The sequence below is a fragment of the Doryrhamphus excisus genome, chromosome 1, assembly GCF_030265055.1.
Source record: "Doryrhamphus excisus isolate RoL2022-K1 chromosome 1, RoL_Dexc_1.0, whole genome shotgun sequence".
In the NCBI taxonomy this organism is placed as follows: domain Eukaryota; kingdom Metazoa; phylum Chordata; class Actinopteri; order Syngnathiformes; family Syngnathidae; genus Doryrhamphus; species Doryrhamphus excisus.
In genome coordinates, this window is record NC_080466.1 from 29,717,394 (window position 1) to 29,726,985 (window position 9,592).

General features: G+C 37.3%; 1 protein-coding gene across 1 annotated transcript; it reads right to left on the reverse strand.

The window, feature by feature from the left end:
• Window positions 1-378: 378 nt before the first annotated feature.
• On the reverse strand, window positions 379-5,012 carry LOC131131012 (alpha-1-antitrypsin homolog). The gene is made up of 5 exons (XM_058075280.1): window positions 4,881-5,012; window positions 2,875-3,487; window positions 2,539-2,809; window positions 2,313-2,460; window positions 379-811 (listed from the first exon to the last, which is right to left on the reverse strand). The coding sequence occupies exons 2-5, from the start codon at window positions 3,476-3,478 to the stop codon at window positions 620-622; spliced, it is 1,215 nt and encodes a 404-aa protein (XP_057931263.1). The 5' UTR covers window positions 3,479-3,487; window positions 4,881-5,012; the 3' UTR covers window positions 379-619.
• Window positions 5,013-9,592: the final 4,580 nt, after the last annotated feature.

The window sequence follows — 9,592 nt, forward strand, 5'->3', positions numbered from 1 at the left end:
CCAGCACCCCCCGCGACCCTCGTGAGGAAAAAGCGGTAGAAAATGAATGAATGAATGAATTTGCATGGCATTTTATACACTAACCGGGGCGGGCGCTAACTAAGGTTCCACCGTATTATGTTTAAACCTGCAATAAAATCCTGTTGTTCTTGCGATCAAGTCTGCTGCTTGTGTTTCTCGTCAAATTTTACAATAACAATACTGACACCTATAGACCAGTCTTTTGAATGTTGTATATTATTATATGTTGTATATTATTATAAGCAGTAGAAAATGAATGAATGAATGCTGTTTGATGGAAGAATAATATTAGTAATTGTGAAAATATGCTAACTCAATGAGGTTTTATGGTGTATGTCTAGTAAGATTGACTCAAGGTTGAAAGATAATTAGTCTTTATTTCATTAAGGGGAACAATAACCATCATTTGATTATTGTGTTCCATATAATTATGGATACAGCCATAACTTTATTGACCACTCAGGACAGCACAATTGATGTTTTTGGACAAGTAATGGGTGTGACCTTTTGATAAGTTGTATTCTATGAAATCCAATGTTTTTAACGTATTGAATTTATAACAAAATACAAAAAAAAAGCTCAAAATATGTCTTCATTTTTAATGGGCTGCAGGGTTATTGATCTTGCCCATAAAGAGGATGCTATGGGTGGAGTCCTCCAGGATGAAGACCAAGAAGGGTCTGTCCATGGTCATCCTGATGGGCATGCTCATGGGCATGACCTCCAAGGTGGTGACGGCCGCAGCCTCGGTCCCCGTTTCATCCACGCTCAGAACCGCCTGATGGGATGCCTGTGGGGGGGCGGCAGTGAGTTAGGAATGTGTAAATGAGATATTTAATGTGATAAGACTTCATTAATACTTTGGCTATCACGCAACAGTACCTTATGAATACAATATTTACTATTATTAGAGCTCTGTAAACATGAAATAACACCCCTATAGTCACGCTCCTATTGTTCTTTGTTTAAACCACATTGCTCAACTGTAATGCGCAGAGTACAGTATCACCGCAATGACGTAAACAATGGCTTTAAACATTTGCAAGCTAGCGAGCTAAGTAGTTAGCCACATTTATTTACTGTATTCTAAACTTAAGAAAGGGTTTAAAAGTAAAACTAAAACTAAATTGGAAGAAAAAAAAAGTTTGTTTCTACCTTTTTATGTTCTTAGAACATAGGTAAGTTTCAGGAAAATTTATGTTCCCAACTAGAAAAGTGAAAAAAACAGCTTTGGTGAAAATATGCATATAAGCATAAGTTTAAAACTAAATTGGAAGAAGGAGAAAGAAGCCAAAACTCACCACTTCCACACTAAATGGGAGAACACATGCAGTCCTGTGATAAACTTTACCAAGCTAGCAAGCTAAGTAGTTAGCCACATTTATTTACTGTATTCTAAACTTGAGAAAAGTTTTAAAACTAAATTGGAAGAAGGAGAAAGAAGCCAAAACGTACCACTTCCACACTAAATGGGAAAACACATGTCCCAATAATGGAACATTACTGATGCTAGTGGCCAAAATACTACATATACCTTTGTATTTCAGTATGTGGTACCTTAGACACTTTAAGCTTTATCTCCTGTGATAAACATTACCAAGCTAGCGAGCTAAGTAGTTAGCCAAATTTTTTACTGCATTCTAAACTTAAGAAAAGGTTTAAAGCTAAATTTGACGAAGGAGAAAGAAGCCAAAATTTACCACTTCCACACTAAATGGGAGAACACATGCAGTGTCATGTCCCAATAATGGAACATTACTGATGCTAGTGGCCAGAATACTACATATACCTTTGTATTTCAGTATGTGGTACTTTAGAGACTTTGAACTTTTTCTCCTGTGATAAACATTACCAAGCTAGCGAGCTAAGTAGTTAGCCACATTTATTTACTGTATTCAAAACTTAAACTGTTTAAAATTAAATTGGAAGGAGGAGAAAGAAGCCAAAACTTACCACTTCCACACTAAATGGGAGCACACATATCCCAATAATGGAACATTATTGCTGCTAGTGGCCAGAATACTACATATACCAGTAAGTGGTACCTTAGACACTTTAAGCTTCATCTCCCGTGATAAACATTACCAAGCTAGCAAGCTAAGTAGTTAGCCACATTCATTTACTGTATTCTAAACATAAGAAATTGTTTAAAACTAAATTTGAAGAAGGAGAAGGAAGCCAAAAATTACCACTTCCACGCTAAATTGGAGAACACATGTCCCAGTAATGGAACATTACTGATGCTAGAGGCCAAAATACTACATATACGTTTGTATTTCAGTATGCAGTACCTTAGACACTTTAAGCTTTATCTCCTGTGATATGCCGGAGAAATCGGCGGCATTCCCGAATGCAGCAGTTACTCCCATTTCTTTCAATGCTTCGTCCAAAGCAGCGTTGGTAGAAATGGAAAATTTGGGCATGAACACATCCACCGATCTGCAACACATCAAGGAGTTGTCACTGCGATGTATAAAAAATGAGCTTTAGGGTATAACAATGCAAGAATAGTCTTACTGTCTGTAAAGAGAGTCGTGCCAGTGTCTGATGGATTCCTTGGTGATGTGCTCCTCTATCGTCTTCATTTTACCTTCATCGGGCAGGATGATCATCATGGAGGTGTTGCCTTTGTACGGCAGCAAGAGGATGGAGGTGCCGTTTTCTTGATCGTAATGAAAGTCATGGCGTCCCATCCTCTTCATCATGTCTACCTCCACTTTAGTGTTCTCGTCGACATTGAAGTCGGCTTTCTTTGTCAGCGAGCTGTTGAACGGTTTCTCCCAATGTCCTAGAAGTAGACATTTATGAGGATTTTCCGTGATTGATGTGCTCTGGTTTTTGAACGCCTCATACCTCTGAAGTACACGTAGTTAATCAGCATCATCGCCATATCCGCGTCCAAGTCCTTCACGTGGTCTTTAATTTTGTCGTTGGTTTTGCCGGCGATGTACGTGTTGATGGCAGCGGCGGCCTCTTCAGGTTTGCTGAAGTCGACGTTTAGGACCTCTGAAGAGTACGATTCTTTGGCGCCCTTCATGAACGGCTCAGCGGGAGTGAAACCCGTACGCACGGCGACCGCGTTGCCGATATTCAGCTGATGGGACTCCTGGTTGTGTTCGAGCGTGTGGAAAAGATGCTTATACGCTTGGTCGATTTCGGATTTCTCGTGACCGCCGTAGGCCAGGGTGGCAAAGAGCTGGCTGTGGGTGTCGCCGGCAGCCCCCGTGGACAGCAGGGACAGGGCGGAGGAAATACCCAGCGGGGAGAAGAAGACGTTCTTTCCGGCATCTGCTTTGGCGTTGAGAGTTTTATAAAGGGCAAAGCCAAAATCAGCATTGTGAGGGGACAGAATGCGGCAGCTCATGTCCCCCCCAGAGTGCTGGTGATGCTGGTGGTCTGCCAGGCAGGCGGCCAGCATCAACGCCACCAGAGTGCAGCTTGCAAAGAAAGTGTGCATCTTCACCGCCTGTGCAGACAAAATTAGAGAAGCATGAGCCAAGAGCTAAAAAAAAAAAAATGGATGCGGTTAGATTATTATACAGTCTAATACTTAGAACACACGCTCACCCTCCATGATACACATACACAATTGAGCAACACTTAGATACGACTACGCGATAAAACCGGTAAAATGTACACTGCCGACAATTTTTACATTATATGTACTTTTCCAATATGAAACACTTTTTTGTGTCTTTACTTTATTTGCGTTTTATTTAACTTACAAATGTGTCATTTTGCCGGACTCTGTATGATGGACAAGATGCACAAGCTTAACGCTCACTTCTGCATAAGCTTACCTCTCACTTTTTAGAGGGGAGCAGCAAATCCTATATACTGAAAACTGGGCTCTTTATCCATTGGGAAACCTTCTAAATTGTGTACTTTTGGAATATAAAAACACTTTGTTTCTTTACTTTATTTGCGTTTTATTTAACCTACAAATGTATCACCTCATTTTGCCTGACTCTGTACGGAAGAAGGCACTTTTAGCTTTCACGTTTTGGACCCATCTTGTTATGGGTTACAACTTCAGAGCTACTTTATTTAACCTACAAATGTGTCATTTTGCCGGACTCTGTATGATGGTCAAGATGCACAAGTTTAACTCTCACTTCTACATAACTGGAATTGATTTAAACTGATTTCATTTTTTTTTCTTCGCTTTATTTACCTTTTATTTAACCTACAAATGTGTTATTTTGCCTGACTGTATGATGAACAAGATGCACAAGCTTAACTCTCACTTCTACATAACTGGAATTGATTTAAACTGATTTCATTTTTTTGGTTTTTGTTTCTTTACTTTATTTGTGTTTTATTTAACCTACAAATGTGTCATTTTGCCGGACTCTGTATGATGGACAAGATGCACAAGCTTAACTCTCACTTCTGCATAAGCTTACCTCTCACTTTTTAGAGGGGAGCAGCAAATCCTATATACTGAAAACCGGTCTCATTGTCCTTTGTCCTTTCTAATATCGAGTGAAACCTTCTAAATTGTGTACTTTTCGAAAATAAAAACACTTTTTTTCCAAGATGCACAAGCTTAACTCACTATTTTTCACAAATTTTAGTTTCTTTACTTTATTTACCTTTTATTTAACCTACAAATGTGTCATTTTACCGGACTCTGTATGATGGACAAGAAGCACAAGCTTAACTCTCACTTCTTACCACTCACTTTTTAGAGTGGAGCAGCAAATCCTATATACTGAAAACTGGTCTCATTGTCCATTGTCCTTTCTAATATTGACTGAAACCTTCTAAATTGTGTGATCAATGCCCAGGTCTCTGATACCAACACGATCCAAAGAACCAGGAAGAAATCCTTAAGAGAAACCTGCGCTATTGCTTACCTGTTAATGTCCTCTCGGCTGCGGACGGAACGACGAATTTTCCCCATTTTATACCCCAACATGGACAGTCACCTGACATCTAAGTTAAAGATTAACTGCCTCCGTCCCAGCGAAGAGATACGTTATCTGTCTAGACCATCCTCACTGATGCAACAAAATGGGGGGCCGAGAGCCTGGGGTCCTTCATCTGGAACACATTGCATCAGAGACTTTGATGTTAAAAGTAATTTATCTTGTACTTTAACTTCATCCGCAGCCTCCGTATATTAAAGTATTACCACAAGCTATTATTGTGACGTCACTTGCACAGAGATATTTAATATATGTGACAGAACAAATAACGCTTTGAATTACGAAGTTGTTTATAATTTTGGAGGAACGTTTCTTGCAAGTTGCCCAACACTGTAGGTCCAAACTACCAAAAAGTTAGGTCACCATGTGTTGTTTATTCTCCCGCTCAAAATGAGATAATTTTGTCATGTCGGAAAAAAAGACTATTCAAATTTCAAGGTTTAATCAATTAGTTACATTTATTAAATTAATCAAGTTTTACATGTTACATTCAAAAATACAAATATAAGGCATTTGGAAGACTCATTCAAAGATGTGATTGGTCTCCGTACTTGTACTTTTCGGAAATAAAAACACTTTTTTGTTTCTTTGCTTTATTTGCGTTTTATTTAACCTACAAATGCATCCCATCATTTTGCCTGACCCTGTACTATTATTATTTTTTATTATTATTATTACAATTGAATGCATCCCATAATCAGTTCACAGTTCCACATGTCCAAAAGGAGTAGGAAGAAGCAAAGCTTATTAAATCCTACCCCTCCATCTGGATCATGTACAAAAATACAAATATAAGGCATTCAGAAGACTCATTCAAAGATGTGATTTGTCTCCATGTGGGAGGGGGGAGGCGGGTCGCTAGCATGCATGGCTACACACCAACAATCAAAAACAGCGCGAAAAATAGTGTGCGTTTACAGAAAGTCACAGGAAAAATGCTGCTCTTTTATAGAGTTGAAAAGCCAGATTATCAAGAAACGCTGCAAAGGTTTGACAGACAATATTGTTTGTGAGAAAATATGATTAAAAAAAACGTCTCAAACGGGCAATTCCACAACTTTACAGAGTGAAAGATGACATCAAAAAGGAAATATTCCATGATTATACAAAGTCAGGCAGAAGTGAGAGTTAAGCTTGTGCATCTTGTTCATCATACAGGGTCAGGTAAAATGATCTGACACATTTGTAGGTTAAATAAAAGGCAAATAAAGCAAAGAAACGAAAATTTTCAAAAATTTAATCAGTTTAAATCAATTCCAGTTATGTAGAAGTGAGAGTTAAGCTTGTGCATCTTGGAAAAAAAAAAGTGTTTTTATTTTCGAAAAGTACACAATTTAGAAGGTTTCACTCGATATTAGAAAGGACAATGGACAATGAGACCGGTTTTAAGTATATAGGATTTGCTGCCCCACTCTAAAAAGTGAGAGGTAAGCTTATGCAGAAGTGAGAGTTAAGCTTGTGCATCTTGTCCATCATACAGAGTCCGGCAAAATGACACATTTGTAGGTTAAATAAAAGGTAAATAAAGTAAAAAAAAAAAACAAAAATAAAAAAAATGAAATCAGTTTAAATCAATTCCAGTTATGTTGAAGTGAGAGTTAAGCTTGTGCATCTTGTCTATCATACAGAGTCAGGCAGAATGACACATTTGTAGGTTAAATAAAAGGCAAATAAAGTAAAAAAAACAAAAAAGTGTTTTTATTTTCATGTACATGTACATGGCCTTATAAAGTACAATGGCCTTATAAAGAAACGAAGCAACATGGCATTATATGTACTTTTCGGAAATAAAAAAACACTTTTTTGTTTCTTTGCTTTATTTGCGTTTTATTTAACCATCATTTTGCCTGACCCTGTACTATTATTATTCAATATTATCATAAGATTAGGGCTTCATTTGGTCACAAAAAATGGCAATTATATTGTTTATTGTCAATTTGATTCAGTTAAATAAAAATGTGTGTGTCATATTTCATATTTTTTCATTGTACTTTTATTGAAATAAAAAAAAAGTACTTTCTCCTGAAGTTACCGTTAAAAAAACACATAGTTTACAGTTTAAAAAGCACATTGTGGTTCTGGTACGGTATGTATTATTTCTATGCTTTTCAAAAATGACTAGCCTGGGACTTAAAACACTTGAATTACAGATAGATTGACATGTAAGTGCAATTCATGTGTCAACTGCAAATGAAAGTCAACTTCTACCATATAATATTCCCCCCTTTCAAGAGTCTAATATATCAGGGATTTTCATGGTGTTCTTGTTTGGATGACAAAAAAAAATCAGATCCTTTGGGGTCGTTGAAGAGTCTCACCAGCTTTGACTGTTATAATGAAAGGTCAGAATGCACGATGGTGCACAGTACCCCCCCACAAGCTGGAACCGAGGGAATTGAGTTCTGCCTCCTTGTGAAAACAGCAATCAGGGTGTTAATAGATCGGCTCTAAACTGTCTGATTGTCTTGGCTCACTGATGTAGAGAACAGTAATTATTGCTGACTTGGAATCTACTCAGCGTCGTTCATCATCCCATGGAACAATAGAAGTCAAGCGGAACTACAGGGAGAGACGCGTGAGGGTGTTCCATAAGATGGATCAATAAGCTGCATCGGCCAGGACGACATAAAAAGTTTACATTGGTAATGGTAATGGTGTTTATTTCATTTGAACGTGCATCAGATTACAATTGAATGCATCACATAATCAGTTCTCAGTTCCACATGTCCAAAAGGAGTAGGAAGAAGCAAAGCTTATTAAATCCTACCCCTCCATCTGGTACTTTTACAATCAGTAACTGTTTCATTTGTTCACTTCCTGCTTTCCATAATACAGTTTACTTTTGAATTTTTGTTTTAAATTAATTTTATGTATTTTTTTATGACCATGTACAAAAATACAAATATAAGGCATTCAGAAGACTCATTCAAAAATGTGATTTGTCTCCGTAGGAGAGGGGGGGGGGGGGCGCTAGCATGCATGGCTACACACCAACAATCAAAACAGCGTGAAAAATAGTGTGCGTTTACAGAAAGTCGTCGGAAAAATTATGCTCTTTAATAAAGTTGAAAAGCCAGCATATCAAGAAATGCTGCAAAGGTTTGACAGACAATATTGTTTGTGAGAAAATATGACAAAAAAATGTTGGCAATTCCACAAATTTAGTCAGGCAAAATGACCTGACACATTTGTAGGTTAAATAAAAGGCAAATAAAGTAAAAAATAATAATAAAAAAATTTTAATTAAATCAGTTTAAATTAATTCCAGTTATGTAGAAGTGAGAGTTAAGCTTGTGCATCTTGTCCATCATAAAGAGTCAGGCAAAATGACACATTTGTAGGTTAAATAAAACGCAAATAAAGTAAAGAAACAAAAAAAGGGTTTTTTTAATTAATTTTTTTTTTACAGTTACATTTGTTCACTTCCTGCTTTCCTAATATGGTTTACGTTTTTTTTTTTCATTTAAGTTGAATAAAGTGCTCAAGCCATTATTTTTTTTTGTATTTCTGTTTACTTAGTCCACATATACATGCATAATTAAGCCATTGTGTGATGTTCGGAGTGTCCTTGAATGCATCTTTCGGCTTTACATTTTGTTAAGAGTCGGAGATACATATAAACAACATTTCGTTGGCAATTTCACTACTGTGTTTTTGTGCAATGACAATAAAGGGAGTCCATCTAAATAAACTAATATGCGGTAATCTACCTTGCGGTATGCTACCCTAATTACAGTACACTGGACTGGGAGCAGAGATATTCCAGAAGTGTGAAACGTTGCGTAGCAAAAAGAGAAGCATTAGCTTGGCTCCATTAGCAGAGCGGGGAAGTGAGAAATGTATGTTATTTAAGTAAGCCATTAAATTATTGCTTCTCTGTGGCTTTTTAATCATGGCGCTCTCAAAACAACTTCTTGCCCCAGAAAGAAAAATACAGGAAAAAAAAAACACAAGTCGGGCTTCAAACAGAAGCTCAACTTTGGAGGCAAACTCTGGAAGCTACCCAGCATGCTTTGCGGTAAAGATATAGGTATTATTTGTATTCCTGTGTGTTAACTTTGTTGTTTTTGTTAGCACTGTGAGTGAGCCAAGGATTTTTTTTTAAATAAAGACACAGCAGGTATGTAAAATACTACAATTTTTTTTAGTTTATCCGCAAGTCTTCACACGAGACAGGCCGAAGTCTGGCTGTGGCGGAGCATTGCTCTCTTTGCTCTGTGAGGGGGTGGTGCTCAAAGTTGCGTTTGACCCATGAGCTGAGCCCCAAGCAAACAACCGCAGCAGGATTATTTTTTTTTTTTTAGTTTTGTACAAAATACACTTGCACTGTACGCGTTTGTGTGTGTGTGTGTGTTTGTGTTTGTGTGTGGCATACCCACACCTCCGTTTTACACACACACACACACTATGGTCAACATAGAGTTTGAACCTTTACATAACACAGAGGTCAGGAACCTTTTGGGCTCATAGAACTATGAAAGCCACATATTTTTAAATGTATTTCCATGAGAAACAGCGAAACTGGGAATAAAACAAATGAAAAAATATGCTCAAAACTAGCAAAGCAAAAGTAGTCTAGAATACAAAAAGAAAAAACACAAAAACTCAATTAAAGTCAATTAATACAACATTAAAAAGCA